The sequence below is a fragment of the Arachis stenosperma genome, chromosome 3 (assembly GCF_014773155.1).
Source record: "Arachis stenosperma cultivar V10309 chromosome 3, arast.V10309.gnm1.PFL2, whole genome shotgun sequence".
NCBI lineage: Eukaryota > Viridiplantae > Streptophyta > Magnoliopsida > Fabales > Fabaceae > Arachis > Arachis stenosperma.
Window position 1 is genome coordinate 163,904,225 of NC_080379.1, and position 16,907 is coordinate 163,921,131.

The 16,907-nt window shown below is 33.7% G+C and overlaps 2 protein-coding genes across 2 annotated transcripts; one reads left to right on the forward strand and one right to left on the reverse strand.

Annotated features, from left to right (window-relative positions):
* Positions 1-7,532: 7,532 nt before the first annotated feature.
* Positions 7,533-10,008, forward strand: LOC130966365 (transmembrane emp24 domain-containing protein p24delta9-like). Its single transcript, XM_057891156.1, has 4 exons — positions 7,533-7,854; positions 7,982-8,191; positions 9,440-9,516; positions 9,633-10,008. The coding sequence occupies exons 1-4, from the start codon at positions 7,627-7,629 to the stop codon at positions 9,775-9,777; spliced, it is 660 nt and encodes a 219-aa protein (XP_057747139.1). The 5' UTR covers positions 7,533-7,626; the 3' UTR covers positions 9,778-10,008.
* A 981-nt stretch (positions 10,009-10,989) lies between these two features.
* LOC130969231 (serine/threonine-protein kinase VIK) lies at positions 10,990-16,868 on the reverse strand. The gene is made up of 11 exons (XM_057894877.1): positions 16,292-16,868; positions 16,132-16,206; positions 15,915-16,031; positions 15,191-15,285; positions 14,545-14,665; positions 14,376-14,455; positions 13,265-13,324; positions 12,935-13,056; positions 12,764-12,849; positions 12,564-12,679; positions 10,990-11,502 (listed from the first exon to the last, which is right to left on the reverse strand). The coding sequence occupies exons 1-11, from the start codon at positions 16,598-16,600 to the stop codon at positions 11,376-11,378; spliced, it is 1,308 nt and encodes a 435-aa protein (XP_057750860.1). The 5' UTR covers positions 16,601-16,868; the 3' UTR covers positions 10,990-11,375.
* Between the last annotated feature and the right edge of the window lie 39 nt (positions 16,869-16,907).

The following is a 16,907-nucleotide window of genomic DNA, read 5'->3' on the forward strand; positions in this document are numbered from 1 at the left end:
GAATGAAGCTTACAAAGCCAGAAACTTTCTTCAGCTTACTGAATGCCATTCAAGCTTCATCATTCCCAAACATTGAAAAAGCTGACAATTCGTAATTGGCGAATTCATTTTTTCCAAAAATATAAAAATCTAATATAAATTTCATATCTAGAGAAATTTATTTTTTTAAAAATATATTAAAAAATACATTTTGTCAGAAAATTCAATAAAAAGTTTTAATTTTTTCACTTGTACTATTCGACGAAAATGAATTTTTTATGAATTTCATATTCTGGATAATTATTAATGTAGTTTATTTTTTATATGAATTTCGTTAGGTAACCAACACTTAATTAATTAATTACCTGCCAGCCAACTTATCATTCATTGGTAATTTTATTTTTTAAATTGTTATTAATTAGTAATTATTTAAATTTTATTTTTTAAAAATATAAAATCATTAATTATTAATTATACTTGTTTAAAATTGACTTATTAAAAATTGTTTACCAAAATTTTTTCTTTTTCTATTTCAAAATTTTACCTACCATATGTAAATCTTATAGCAATGTGACTACTACTATAGCTATATAATTATGTTGACAAAATATATTCATATAGTGTTGAAACGTATGCAAGTATAGTAAAGTGTTTTGAATGGTCTCGTTAGACCTAATAAGATTCATTTATCTGAAGACTGTCTTAAATTTTTATCTTATCTCGTCTAACGGTGAATTGATAGGTTGGCGGATTAAGTTTTTAATTCTCTTTTTTTAAAATATTATATTATTAAATTTTAAAAATATATAATTTTATAAATATTTTAATAAATTTATAATTTTAATAATAGAAAAAATTAAAATTTAAAAATATTAAAATTTTTATAATTTTAAATATTTAATAAATATAATTATTAACCAAAATTTTTAAAACAAAATAATAAAATTAATATTATCTAAAACAAAATAAATATTATCTAAAATATATAATAATTAAATATTTTTAAAATTTTTAATCAATCAAACATAATTCATATTATAACTTAAAGTAAAACGAACAAACATTTTAAATATCAGTACAAAAATAACGTTCCAAATTCAATTATTATCTTTATCTTCTTATAAATCAATAACATCATTTAAATCAACTCCTGAGGAATAACTTTTTTCTTTTTGTAAAATTTTTTTCATCTAAATCTTCCTCTACAAGAAAGTAGAATAGGAGACCACTGGGCAAGCCCGCCATTCTTCTAGCGAAATTCGCCAAATTTATAAATTAGACGATGTGAATTAAGTGGGTTATTTTTATTACAACATTCTCAAATTTCTAATCCAACCCGTGCAGAATATGGACTGGTTTGTCACCCCTACTACCACTACTAATATCACTAACAGTATCATCAATGCACAAAAACTATTATGTTTGAGCTCTTCTTCTCTTCTTCAATTTCCTTCTACCATCCTCTTTACCTTATGCCACATCAACACCACGGCTTTGCAACTCATCAGCCTCGCTCTATTGTCACACCACCAATTCACCATGGTTCTATGCCTTCTCGTATTGATCCTTTGCTTCTATGTTCGTCGATTTTATGGTACTTTTCATCGCGCTCCTTTACTACTTGCGCCACTTGTACTCTGTCCATCTTTATTCGAATCTTCTCTTTGTCTTGTTGCTCTATGAATCTACTTTAAGATAGGTTTTAATTTTTTCTTAAATTTGTCATTTTGATTTATCTAATTATTGCTCTTAATTTTTATTCATAATTCTTTTTATTCAAAGGAGATACTTAAAATTTATAGTTTTAATATTTTTCTCCTTTTAATTTTTAGGTTTTTGTTTGTAATTCTAGTGTGTTACAATGCAACAGTAATAGTCATGATAAAGGCGATTAAGATGGTAATATGAGAGACATGAAAGTTTGGGATTTGAGAAAAAAGATATGGTGGTTATTTATTGAAGTTAAAGATAAGGAGTAATGGCGATTAGGAATTCTAGGATTTGAATCTTCTAAATTTTGAATTTTTACTTTAGAGGGTAAAGTGTGATCTTCTACTCTTGAATGGTTTTTCTCTCATATTTACTCTTGGTCCCACCTATAAAATAAATAGTGAGAGATCACACTTTATTCTCTAAAGTGAAATTCAAACTTTAGAGGATCCAAATCTGGAATTCTGGCCAAAATTTTCAAGTATTTTGTTGACATGTGTCATACGGATACACAATAAAATTATTATTAGAAGAAGGTTTTGAATTTTTTAGTTTAATAAATGTACAACAAAGACTTTGAAAATTTAAAGGTGTATTTAGTTTGATTTTTTTAATGTTTTTTGTTTTCTGAATTTTGTGAAAAAAAACAGCAAAAACAATAAAAATTTATTTTTTGTTTCACTTCTTGTTTTCACTTTTTCTTTCACAAAATTCAGAAAATAGAAAATAATAAAATAAAAACAGAAAATAAAAAACGCAAACCAAACGCACCTTAAATTTTATATTTTTTCTATAAAACTATTTTAAGCACATATTAACTAAACCAATTCCGGTAGGTAACCAATTAAGGTACTAACTAACTTGAACAAACTTTTTAAAATTATTAAAAAAATAAAATTTTAAATTTTTAAGAATAGAATTTTAAATTTGTAACTGGTTTTAAAAAATAAAATTTTGAATTTTTAAAATAGGATTTTAAATTTGTAACTGATCCGTCAACGTAAAGTCCCATTTCAATCCCTTTTTTCGTGTTGCCAGTATCTCGTCTTCAACCGTCTGTCACGTTATCGCTGTATCTTTCGCCGCAACTCCTCTGTAAATGTGCGGTGCGGGGCGGCCTACATCAAAATATTCAAAGTTTAGAAAAAAAAAACATGCAAAATTTAACAAAAAAAAACATCCCAAGTGTAACAAAAAAAAATCTCAAATTAAACAGAAAGAAACATCTCACTCTTAGTTTAATAAAAGAAAATATTCTAAATCTTACACACACAAAAATTACAAGTGTAACAAAAAAAATCAAATTTAATTAAAAAAATTCCAATTTAAATAGAAAGAAACTTTTTCATGTTGAAGGTCCGATGGAATCTCATGAGACCTAAGAGAATTGAAAACGGGGAGAACAGCAATGCCGTCTAGGACGATTGGCAACGATTGGCAGTGAACTTCGATAGATGGGACTCACAGCAACTGGAGCACGATATCGATGATCTAATCTCGTCAGAAGATATATTTCATGGAGATCAGCGCTTCGCAGCAAGAGGTTTCGATGCAAAGGGGACCGATGCCGCGCTGCGATCAATTATGGTGATGAGGCGATGATGCGCAACGATTGCTGGAGCTTTAAGAAATAGTAATGCGAGGAGATGGCATTCACGTTACGGGAGCAATTACACAAGGATAGTACGTGGAGGGTGTTTTGCATTGGACTTATATGACGCATTTTTAATATCCTAATCATATTTTCTCAAAATTCTAATTTTAACAAGTTTTTTTTCGATATATCAACGGGACAAAAGCCTAACACAAAAGGACTAGTAGCTACTGCTCACACGAGTTACAATATTCCCTTTTACATCTTGAGTCACTAGACTAAGAAGGTCTAGATATGGAATATCCATGAATAAAACACCGTACTGTTTCTTATGGCTAAGCTTTGCCAACTAATCTGCACATATGTTTCTTTCTCTTGTTGAAACTTGATATTCCACGGTCATTTGTGAAACTCCCAAATATCTCTTATCAAAGAATTATGACTTATGGAATCCTCTTGATTTATGTTCAACTCTTCAGCTACTTCCATCAAATCAACCTCAGCAATCACCCTTCTCATACTTAGCTCCCAGACAACCTTCAAGTCATGATACACTCCTCAAAATTCAGCATGGATAACTGAGTAATTTCTTAATTTTGCTGTGAAGCCTCCCACCTATTTCCCCCTATGGGTTCTAATGAGCCCTCCACACCCGACTCTCAATTATTCATTGCAAACAAATTCATCCGTATTTAATTTGACCTAACCTAGTGGAGGTAGCTTCCACTTGTTGATGGTTAGTTCTTTATTTATTCTCTCTCTTGATTTCAAATTTTTTTCCAAAGTCTTTTCATAATTTTTCACCGAGCTCCTTATGACTAGATTTGCATTCTTCGACCTCACAAAAAGATGATTAAAAAGCTCTTAGTTTCTCCAACTCCACATCCACCAATAGACAACAATAAATTCATCTTTCTATTTATCTTTAGTAGACTTGTCCATATTATTGTATAAATTAAGTTCTAGCTAATCTTGTAAACCAGCACAAAAAAATATTGCTACTACTGCAGGTTTGCATCCATATTTGTGCTGCTCTTGGATAATCTCTTAGAACATATAAAACAGTCTCCTGAATACTCAGGCAGAAATGGCAACCTAGACTAGTTTCCATTATCTTCGTTTTTCTACTTGCTGTTAAAATTCTTTCATGTGCCACCTGCCACATAAAAATCTTTTACTGGTTCAGGACCCTTCCACTTTCATATGGCCCTCCAAAAATTGTTATTCCCTTCTATATTCCAGCCAGCTAGCTTTTTGTAGGTGGAGGAGATAGAAAATTCTTCATTTGATGTTAAGCTCCAGCTAACCTTATCTTTCATATTTTTTATCGGTGGAGGAATGGATCTAATTTTATCTAAAATTGATTCTGGCAACAGTTTCTTCATGCTTTTAAAATTCTAGCATCCGTTTTCATCCACTGAGACCATGTCATTCCCATTATTCATAGGAACTGGATTGATGACAAATCTATCTAGTTTTTTCATCCTTTTAGTTTACTTTCCATGCGTTTCAAGACATTTTTGAATTTCTCCTTTCTTCTTCTTTGGTTGCTTATCATGGCTCCAAGATATCTTCCCATAAAATATTTTTTCTGAAATTGGCAGTCCTTCAATATTTCATTTCGAACTTCTCTTTTCACATTGTTAGAAAAGATGATAGCGATTTTTGCATTACTAACCTTCAAACCCGATGCCGTGCAAAACACTTTCATGCAATCATTAATTTTGCCCATTGGCTCTTTTGTTGCTTCTCCAAAAATTAATAAGTCATCTACAAATAATAGATGTGAAAATAATTGGACCTTCTCTTCCAACCCTCATAGCTTTCCATTCTCCTTTCTCCACTCTCTCTTCAATAACATGAAACAAGTTGTCCATCGCTATCACGAATAGGTACGATGACAACAGATCGCCTTGTCTAAGACCTCTCGAAAGTTGGAATTCTTCGGTCTTTTTTCATTCCATATCGCATTGTATTTCACTGATGTGGCACAAGCCATAATTGGGTTTGTAAATTGTTCCCTAATCCCAAATTCCAATAAGCAATCTTTCAAAAATTTTCACCTAAGTCAATTATAAGCCTTCTCAAAATTATATTTTATTGTCATAAACCCTCTTTTTATTTTTATCTTTTTCATTGAATGCGATAACTCTTTTGCTATCAATATATTATAATGTATTATTATCCCTGGCACGAAATTGGATTGGAATGGTGCAATTTTATCCTTTAACGTTGGTTTCAACCTATCAATAATAATTTTGGAGAGACATTTGTAGCTAACATTGCAAAGAGAGATGGGTCTGAACTGCATGATTGATTCCGAGACCTTGACTTTAGAAATAAGAGTAATCAAGGTTGCATTAGAGTCCTTAATGAGTATCGGGTTCATCCAAAACTACCTCACTAGTCTAATCAGGCTTTTTGATTTTTTCCACCACATTCCAATGTTCTTTATAAAAAACAGAAGGGAACCCATCCGTTTTCAGGAGTTTAAAGGACCCGATATTAAAAATAACATCTCTAATATTCTCAGCATTAGACAGAAGATTCAACTTGTTTTTAATATCATCTTCTAGGCACGGATAGGTTCGGTCGCCTTCTATAGAGGGACTGCTTGGGTTTCCTCCTTCATACAAAGCCTTAAAGAAATTTACCGCATGCTCTACTAGCTTGTTTGAGTCTTCAATCCATTTTTCATTATGATCTTTTAGCTTGACCACCTTATTTTTTCTTCTCTAAATTATTGTGCGCGCATGATACTACTTGGTATTCATATCCCCTTCTACCACCCACTGGTTTCTAGCCTTCTGCATCCACATGATCTCCTCTTTATCAAGAATATCTTCCAACTCCTTTCTTAACTTCATCTCTAGGTTCTCTAGAAAAGAATTACTCTCATAGCTTACTGATCTTTGAATCCCATCACTTCTGCTCACGAGCTTCCTCTTTTGCTTCCTCTTTACTCTTCTGTGCTGTATTTGTATCGATTTTCAATGTTCTTTTCAGGATGTTCCTTATTTTCTTCAGAACTTCTTTTTCATAATACTCTATAGCCAAGCCTAAAAGTCTTACCCATGCTGTTATATTATCTATTGTAACTTCAATATAATTGAAGTTTGGCTTCCATAACTTTATAGCTAGATAATAATCAAAGATTCTTCAGGGTCCTTCAGTTAATGCATAGTCCAAGTCTTCATGAAAATAAAATTTCACAATGAAATAGTCATTTTCAATATCTATTATTTCAATGCTCTCTTGTTTGTTCCACATTGCTTCAAGTCTTCTGGTGAGCACTAACAAGGAGATTTTCCTCCCAAAAAGCTTGACAATCAAAGTTTTTTACCAGAAATTCCTCAACTGCTTCCGTCCCCTATCATTTATCACTACATTAAATATTCCATCTATCTTCTCAACAATGATATCTGGGCCTTGTAATTTTTTCATTGATCTTTGATTTTTTTGTTTGGGATGACCATCCTCTATGTTTTGCTCACAATTTCTTGAGACCATCGAGGATTCCCCTGAAACACTCCTCCCTTTATTATTCTTTTTCACTTTCTTTTTTGCTCTAATCAGCTAGTCATCCTCTCTTCTTGGATCATGCAATCTTGAATGTCCTCTTCGGATAAATTCACTGCTCATGGTGGGGCTCTAAACAGTGACTCAAAAAGACATTAAGAGAAATTAGTGTGAAGGTTGTTTCTTAGTTTCGATTATATAATTTTTTTAAGATTGGAGTTAACTCTCTATATTTTCTCTAACTAAATAAATTTTTTAAAGAGTTAATAAAAATTTAAAATTTTAGTATTTTTGTCTAATAAAATTTATATTTCACGCATATAATATTAATTTTATTTTTTAGGTAATTTTCTTAATATTTTACATTTTCGAGAATAAAAATTGTAATTTTTTTATTAATAGTAAGAATCTCAAAATATTTTTACTTATATAGTAATAAGTGATATATATATATATATATAATTAAATATTTATATAAAGTATATTTACACAAATAATCGATTAATATTAAAGTCATGAATATAACAATTCTCATAAAAATAAATACACAAAAAGAAAAGAGTTATGTCATAAATTAGAGAAGTCAAAGGAACTGAGGATTAATTACAAATTTTATCGAATAAAATATAATAAACAAAATGATACGTGTATCTTCCAATGAAAGGCGACCACGTAGGCACCAGAGTTTGACGAGCCTCGTTGCTGGTTTAGTTGGAAACTTGAATTGAATGCCCCGTTTTTAATTCTCGCAACTCTCCACACTTCACCTCTTTTGATCTTCATCCGAATCTTCAATCTTCCACCGCATCTTTTCTTTTACGACGATGATGATTTGTTCGAACCCTAAGCCTCTTTTGCACCTCTCTCTCCTTCTCCTTTCGTTGCTCTTCTCTTCTCCGACGATCGAATCCCTCAGATTCGACCTCCAATCCAGTCATACCAAATGCATCTCCGAGGAAATCAAGAGCAATTCCATGACCGTCGGGAAGTACTCCGTCGTCAACCACAACGACGGTTACCCTTTGCCTGATTCACACAGAGTCACCGTTAGGGTAATATAAAAATCCAAACTTTTCCATGCCCAGTATTGGGTTCTTGTGATTTGGATCAATTTGAGCTGTTTTTAGTTAATGGGGTGATTTTTTTTTTAAATAATTTTTTTTCTTTTATTGGGGTTAGGTAACATCGTCTTATGGGAACAACTATCACTATGGAGAAAAAGTTCAGCAGGGGGGGTTTGCGTTTGTGGCAGTTGAAGCTGGAGATTACATGACATGTTTTTGGGCTGCGGATGCTAACCCTTCCACAACTATGACAGTTGATTTTGAATGGAAGACCGGTGTGGCTGCCAAGGATTGGTCCAATGTTGCTAAGAAAGGCCAAGTTGATGTGAGTTACTATTTTCTATCATACTGTGTATCACTTAACCCTCTGTATGATAAATAAGTTCCAAACATTAATCGATTATTGAGTTGAGTGTTGTTTCTTTTTGATACCCTTCATGTCTAGGATGATTTTCTGCCCCCTATATTGTTTATGTTCCATCTCGTTTCCAGCTGAATGTCATACAAGAAATTATTTTCTTAGAGGAGCTGATTTCAGCTAATCTATGTTCTGTTATGTGAAAGTGGCATATTTGGCTATGTTAAGATTATAAGGATAGGTTGCCTTGTAGTGTGCTTGTGTTAGTTCCAGATGATTTTGTTGGAAGCATGTTTGGTTCTTTGTGTGTGCTCTATAGATAAACTCAGTTGACTGAACAAGTAACTTAAGTAGTTTTGGAAATCAATTTGTGCTTCTAATTTAGTGTTTATGATCGTGTTGCTCATATTAGCCAAAGGAAATGTAAGGTTGTTCTCTGTTTTTTAATCATTCTATTACTTACGTATACTGATGTGAGAATGCATGCTATCTGAGCTGAAGCTCAACTTGCTTAGGTATTTTATCCAAAAAAGAAGATGGAAAAGAAGGTATATGTATCTGTATATGGGACAAGAGATACAGATTTAGACCTGCACTTTTGAGCTTATAATCATGTAAACTTTTGACTAATGGTATATCAAATGGTGACAATAAATCATCTTTGCAAATATCCTCTTATATTATTCTATAACTCATCTTTTGTTTTTTCTTGTAAACTTTTAGTGTCCTTAGCAAAACCCATTTTCGTTTTGTTAAGTGCCGATGGTGTCTTTCTTCTGGGCTTAAATTTCTCGACATGACTGGCTTTCCTAGATGATGATTGCTAAACTCCCGCTCCATATCATAAATATTCAACAATGCTTTGCGTTGGCTGTTGAAGGCTTAACACAACCTTCCTCTTTTTATTTTTTAACAATATATCTGGCTATGTAAAATGTTTGCAACAAGCTCAATCAATATCGGGAGAGTTGATTGCTGAACTCCAAATATTTATGCCCATTTCCTTCCTTGTATATTTTACACTATACTTGAGTTAATCCAGACATGCCCAAACCCTCCTCGTTTCACCCACTTATCATTTGATTTGAAACATATACCAACCGATGAAAACACCGATCTTTCTATTAGTTTTTAAAACTAGTCTTTTGCTTCTTTTGTTTCCCCTTATGTTCGATACAAGTAAAATTTCTTATTGATTTCATTCACATTTACCAGGTGATGGAGCTGGAGCTAAAAAAGCTGTATGAAACTGTTAGTTCCATTCACGACGAGATGTTCTATCTTCGCGAAAGGTTAAAAACCATGACAAAATTTTTCTGTAAATTCTTAATTCAATTCACATTGGCAGTATATTTTAACAAGCATTGTTCATGCTCTCTTATTTATTTACATTATATATCTTTTCCAGGGAAGAAGAAATGCAGGAGCTGAACAGAACAACGAATACAAAAATGTTCTGGTTGAGTTTGCTTTCGCTCATAGTGTGCCTATCAGTAGCAGGATTGCAGCTATGGCACTTGAAGTCCTTCTTTGAGAAAAAGAAACTAATCTAAAATTTTGCTAATAGCTGTTACATGTTTCTAGTGTACTCTTGTAACATATACCGGCTTAATTTATCCAGAGCATAAGCATAATGTTATTCTGTAAAGTCTTTCAGAATGTTACCTTTGATAAATGCAAATCAAATTTACGTCAACTTGATTTTTTTTTAAAACCCCAAACGAAGCAAATGTTTATGCTCTTCAATCGGAGAAACTTTCTCAATAAAATATCTGCTTTAGGAATTTGGTTTTTTTAGTTTCTTTTTTTTTTTGTAGTTTTGCTCTAAAATTTAAAGTCTCTATTTTAGTTTTTGCAGTCAATGTGCTCTGTTAAGTGTGGAGGTGGCAAATTAAAATGCTAATATAACATCAGCAAATAGGATTAAACATATATTTAAATTATTATTATTTTCTTTTCCAAATACTTATAGGTGATAATATTGTTTAAATTGAAATGTAAATGTCTGCTATGTAATTTTTTAACAAAAGATAAAACGAGAATAACTTTTTTATTTGATATTTTATGGGATAATTACGAGTGTTCATACATCAGATTTGATCTGCATATCAAATTGTGATATCAATCTAATCTGTAAGGTTATTTTTAATAAAAAATTAGAAGATTCGAACCCGCAATATTTTAGGTGAGTATGGAAAGATTTTTTTAATAAAAAATTAGAAGACTCGAACTCGCAATATCTTAGGTGAGTATGGAAAGATTATGCCATTTGAACTATAACTTATTAGCAAGAGTAAACATGTTTAAATGAATAGAAAAAAGAAATTTTATTATTTTTTAATAAAAATAAACTTTTTAAAATATTAATATGTTTTGCAAATATATCCGCACATTCAAGCGTAAAAAACACGGATATTGAATCCAATCCGATGATTTTAGTACGGATCAAATCGAACCTTGATCATACTCATTCACCCTATTTAAAATATCAAAATGATGATAATTTCGAGGTAGTAATAAACTAATAATAAAGGATCGAATTTGCGACATGCATTTTGTGGCTTAGCTATTATAAGAATGGAGCTGCGTTTTGGGGTTACTTGCTCATAATCTTCCTAATCCGTTGTTTGCATTATTTCACTTTTCATCAAATATCACGTGAAACCAGCAAAATAGAACTTCTACGAAGACAATCTGAGACATGATGCTGGTATCTATACCACATGAATTTGTAACTGGTAAAATATATCCAAGGATGGACGCAGTAGATTTTAAACAAATGATATAACATCGAATAGCGGATAGTATGATTTGGCCTATTTCCTCGAACAGTTTGTATACAACTTATTACACTTATCATATGCTAAACTGAATGGAACGGGAGCATCAATGAGAGAAAAATAAAAGGTACAAAAAAAAAAGCAATAGGGAAAAGAAATCACAGAAAAAAGAAAAAAATATCAACATCGCCTGTTCCCGCTCATTACAATACAAAACAGTTGATATTGGTTGGTTAACCACCGGTGACTTTTTAGGTTTTCCCGTTGGCTCCACCAATCCATAAATCCAATAACAGAGAAGCCAAACCACCGGAATGGTATTGGCCAATAAACCAATCTGAATTTCTGGACATATCATTGCTATTAGACAATTATGAAGTAAACAAATGCCAGTGATGATCTGAAGGTAAATTTTCCTTTATCTTTTCAAGCCGTTTAAGGATATCTATAAACGAAGGTCTTTGATTCATGTCAGCAGCCCAACTCTGTTGCGTTAACCTAAGAACAATCAAATCAGAGATCATGAGATTACTTATTAAAGGCCAAAAGTGGTTTATGTAAACAAAACAAATGTGTGCTGATTGCAACTTCTAGAACATCTAATTGTACTGATGCAAAAAATGAGCTGGTTCATATTTGATGAAAATGGAAGTTCTAAGCAGCAAGAATATGCGTGTAGTTTCTTAATGATCTCCATGTATGAAAGGAGGGTAAGAATACAGAGGTTGATTATTAAGTTGATCAGTTCATGTGAAAAGTTCAATAGTAACTTTAATAAGCGTATAGTTTCTGAGTGTTCTCCATGTGTCAGGAAGGATGATAAGAGCAAAAATGAGGGATCAGATCACTGACAACAAAATAGTTATAGATGCTAGCTCACAGGCTCAGTGTAAAAGCAAAAGAAGAGACAACAAACTATGACGCCTGGAATTCAGGAAAATACTGTAACCACAGTAACGGTCTATCATGTTTTTTTTTTTTTTTGTGTGTGTGTGTGTTTGGGGGGGGTTCACATTATATAAGAATGCAATAACAAGCAAAGTGATGAAATCAATCCTTAGTCAGAATTTGGGCAAACGGGATGCCAGAATTAATTTCAAGTATATAATTAAATGTAGGTGGCATGACTTGTAAACAACATCCCAATCAGAAGAATCTCAGTATGTACTTATATAAGAATCGGCTAGTGGACTTCTGAGGACACCACTTTTAAGATACCCTTATCTTATGTACTTGGAAGTAAAAGTAACCACATTATCCACAAAAATTTAAGCAAGAAGTTTTCTACCACTAGTTGGGCTTTTTTTAAAATAAACTGCAAAGGACCTTACTCTCTTGAGAGAATCAGCTATTAGGTGAAAACCTAAATTTGATTTATATCACAAACATTTGCTGTCATGAAAAAAATGAAAAATCCTTTTCAGTTTCAAGGTCAACCAAGTGAATAATGGTAACAACAGAAATGCTTGACCCCTTGGTCAAAGAGTCTGATATCATGTCCAGAACTGAATCTCTACTTTGGGTGCTAGGAAATTGGATTGAAGAAATATATGACTTACTCTTGCAGTTCGGGGGTATAACCCTTTGCCCGAAAAGTAGGTCTGTGTCCTTCTGCTGCACGTTTGGCTGCATCATAAGGTTCATAACTTGCAAAAGGGGGTTCACCTTCAAGCATCTAAATGAGACAAGGATAACTGAATCAAAACTAGCTTCAAATATATATCACAAGAAACTCCTATGTTTAAGCAAGCTGAATTACCTCATACAAAATCATTGCAAAGGAGTACACATCAACCTTCTTATCATATCTTCGGTGTTTGAAAACTTCAGGAGCCATGTAGCGGTCTTTGTATATCCAAGAAAAAAGAAATTATATTAAATTTTGCATCTGAATGACTATTAATTTAAAATAATTTCAAAGAATACTCACAGCTCCCTGTTTCACCGGTCATCTTGTATACATCATGAGCATTTTTGACCTTGATAATTTTACTCAATCCAAAATCCCCGACTTTTAAATGATCGGCACTAGAATTGACCAAAAGAACATTCCTGAAATTTTAGCATGTAACAAAATTCAATTTCAGCATAAAGAAATCGATATTCCAGCTGCATGCTCTTAGTCAATCTAGGAAGAAAACCAAATTCTGTTTCAATTTGTTAAAAATTAAAATTAATACATCATAAAGATTATACTGTCTGTGGCAGGTCATCCATGCTAAGATAACATTCATATATAGGAGGCAATTGACCAACGTACCTTGGCTTTAGGTCTCGATGAATTATAACGTTTGGTTCATTGTGAAGATAGGCCATGCCTCTGCAGAAAATATCCACAAATATAGATTATTGAAATGATTTGATTAAGGGAAGCTGACTTCTGCAAATGCTTATACATTTTTTAAAGCCATGATCTCAGCATGATAAATACATGATGCTTTGCTCTGAAATTGGTAAAGCTGTGCTTTGCTCTGAAATTGGTAAAGCTATACATCAGCAGTTTCTGGGGGACATCTTCCTAAACAAGATTTGCTCAGATTACTTAACTGAGGCATCGGTAATAAAAAAAGATCTCAATCTCTCAAATCAACTTGTGAAATAATCTTCCACACGCAGCTGTTTACTTGCTTAATTCCTTGCAAGCCCTGTGCTACTAACACAAAAGCTAGTTCACTTGCTTGACATTCACTTGCAATTTCTAAGTGGAGGTCTTAAAAACCTCCCACTTCAGCTTCCCACTCCCACTCCCACTCCCTAACTCCCTTGGTAAAATAAAGGTTGACTAGAATTAAAAGATAAGTTCCATATCTCTTAACAGGAAAACAGCCATGTAATATCTGTTGGAAACCAGTCTTTTAATGTTTGCTTTGTAGCATATCCTAATCCTTAGGATGAAGGTTTGGTTGATAGTCAGAAATCATGGTAAGGTAAACAGCTCACTGCATACTGATAGCAGTGAGATGTAAGGAGCGTAAGCATTAGGTTGGACAATATGTCCATTTACGGGGAATCCCAAACTTTCATGGGATTGGGATTTGAGTAGTAGCATTCAAAATACTCTTGATAAGTAGGTTTAGACATCTTTGAAGGTGCCAATCCCTGCATTTGAGCAGCATTAAAAGAAATAAAAGAGAAAGGTTCTTTCAGAAATGTGGTGAAGTAGCATCCACAGTTGGAGCACAATGTCATAGTTCTTGACCAAAACTGTTCAGCCAAGTAGTTCTCATTCTGTTTCCTTTTTCAGTTATTTTTAAATCATTAAAAGAAAAGATGATTTCTTATCCTTCATTATGAACTTATCTTTTGTGAATTGGTATTAAGAATAGCACTATAGCAGAAGTAAAAAGGAAAAGGAAGGCAAGGCATCATACCTGGCAATATCCATGGAAAAGTTGACAGCTGTTGAAGGACTCAATGAACCTTTGTCTTTGAGGTACTGATGAAGATCACCCTATCAATGAATGAAACAGAAGTTCAACATTTAGGCCAGAAACTGGATGCAGAGTCAACAACTGGAACATATTATAGTCGTTCACATACCCCTCTTAGATACTCAGTAATTAACATAAGGGGGGTCCTGTCAGTAACAGCTCCGAGAAACTGAACTATATTAGGGTGTCGAAGCTTCACCAACAAATTGACCTCATGCCTGAAGTCCTGACTGCATGAAAAATCAACACACATAAAATAAACACAGACAAAGAATGAAAGATAAAGAGACAAATAAGTCGGATACATAAGATGATACAAAAGATGGGGCAGAGAGATATTACGGTTTATTAGTTATTACTGCATGAGTACCAGATCAATCACAACTCACAAGTATGTGTGTGTGTGTGTCCCTCCCTCAATCTTCCCTTTCTTTAGTTTTGATTATTCATCATTAACAGGCATAAGATCCAAATATCAAAAGGGTTTAGAATGAAATCATTTGGCCCTAAATAGGAAGTAAATTTAACCAGACAAAATGCACTCAGCGAAAATAGTTCAATTACTTGTTGAGATGTTCACCATAGCCTCATGTAAGACTTGATATAGGATAGATAACAGTTCAGCAAATCCTTAGACATTAGTTTTAACTGGTTTATCAACCACATGGCATCACAAGACATTCACATAATAAATAACCAGAAATTAGCAGCAACCAAATTGGAGAAATTGCTAGAAATGCGAGAAAGAGACTCACATCACCAATCGATCATCTGAAAGAGATGGAAGAATGCGTTTAACAGCAACTGGAGTCCCACGCCAATAGGCTTTTAAAATCTCACCAAAAGATCCCTGCATGAGATATCATATGCCAACATAGTTTATTGGTAGCTCAATTTTAAAAATACAAGTGAGGTGATATCCCCTACAAAGAAACAGCAAGAAACAATACATGCATACAACGGAAGAAAGAAAACATGCAGCTACTAACAAAGCTACCATCAAGAAACATTGTGCATAGAAGGGAAAAAGGATGAACATAAGCTAGCAAAAAGACAGAAATAATACCAAGAAACACTTCATGCATACAAGAATACAAGTTCAGCAACTGAAAATAAACAAAGTATCTATCTCCCTCTCCCTCTTTCCATAACTCAGTCCTAAATAATTCAACACACAAAACTTCCCTTCGGTGATCAGTTACTCAAACAACAACGAAATGCCAAGAGCACAGAGACAACCTGAAATTAATGCGAGTTCATGTGCTTTCTGATTTTCACCCTAGCTACTGAAGCATCACAGAATTTAATGTCAATTCTCAATGAATAAACTATCATCTAGGGTATTAGAACAAAACAACCAAAAATACAACTGACCAAAAGCCAGAAACATAGCTTAAGTTTTATATGATGCAGGAACAATTGAACACTGGCACTGAAACAAAGAGAAGGTAGTAGCTGGAGTGAAGTGAAGGGAGAAACCTTTCCAATACGCGAGGAGTTAGAGAAGTCAATCTCGTTAGGGTCAACTTCCCAATCACACTTGTTCGGCAACGGCGGCGGTACTGGCCTCGCCTCAAAATGGCTACCATTTTGCCCCTGCATCATCATCAAAAAACCACATCCACATTCACGCATTCAAGTTTTCCATCAATCATTGCACAAAAATCAAGAAAGTAACGGAAGTTATGGAACTCACATAAGACAATCCACCGTGAGTTTTCAAGAGCTCGATCACCGAAGTCCTGTTAGCTCCTTCCGCATCAGCAAGAGGCTGCGCACCAAAAGAAAAACCTAAATCTCATAATTCTCACAAATCATAATCAAGGAGGGCGGAGAACTGAATTGAATTGAATTACGGTGTTTTTCCAGCGATCCTGAGCGTTGACGTCGGCGCCGTACTCGATGAGGCAGTTAGCGACGTCGAGCCAGCCGTGAAGTGCGGCGACGTGGAGAGGAGTACGGTTATCGTAGTCCCTTGCCTTGACGAGTGAAGGATCCTCCTGGAGAAGCTTACGCACCGCAGCGGCGTCGTTTTGGTGCGCGTGCCACAGTATCAAGGAGGTGCGACTCACCCTAGCCTTCTCCTTCTGCTTGTCCTTCTCCTTGTTGTCGGCGTTGGCAGAGCTGCTGCTTCCTCCGCCGGAAGAATCGCCGCCGGAGCTCATGATACCGGAATCGAAGTGACGGCTTGTGTTAAAATTTGTGTGTACTATTCTTATTTATTAATATTAATGAACTGAAACAGGGAAATTGGGGTTTATATATTATATAGTGAGATCAAGTGTGAAGCAAGGAAACAAGAATTTTGCCCTGCATTGTGGGGTTCAATTCTTTATATATGCAGATCCTGTAACCTTTTTCAAATCAGATCTTTCATAAAGGAAGGGATCAACTTGCAGTAGAATGGTACATTTCAACTCATTCCAGATAGCAGATAAACCATCTCTATTTTTATTTTTTAATTCCAGTAAG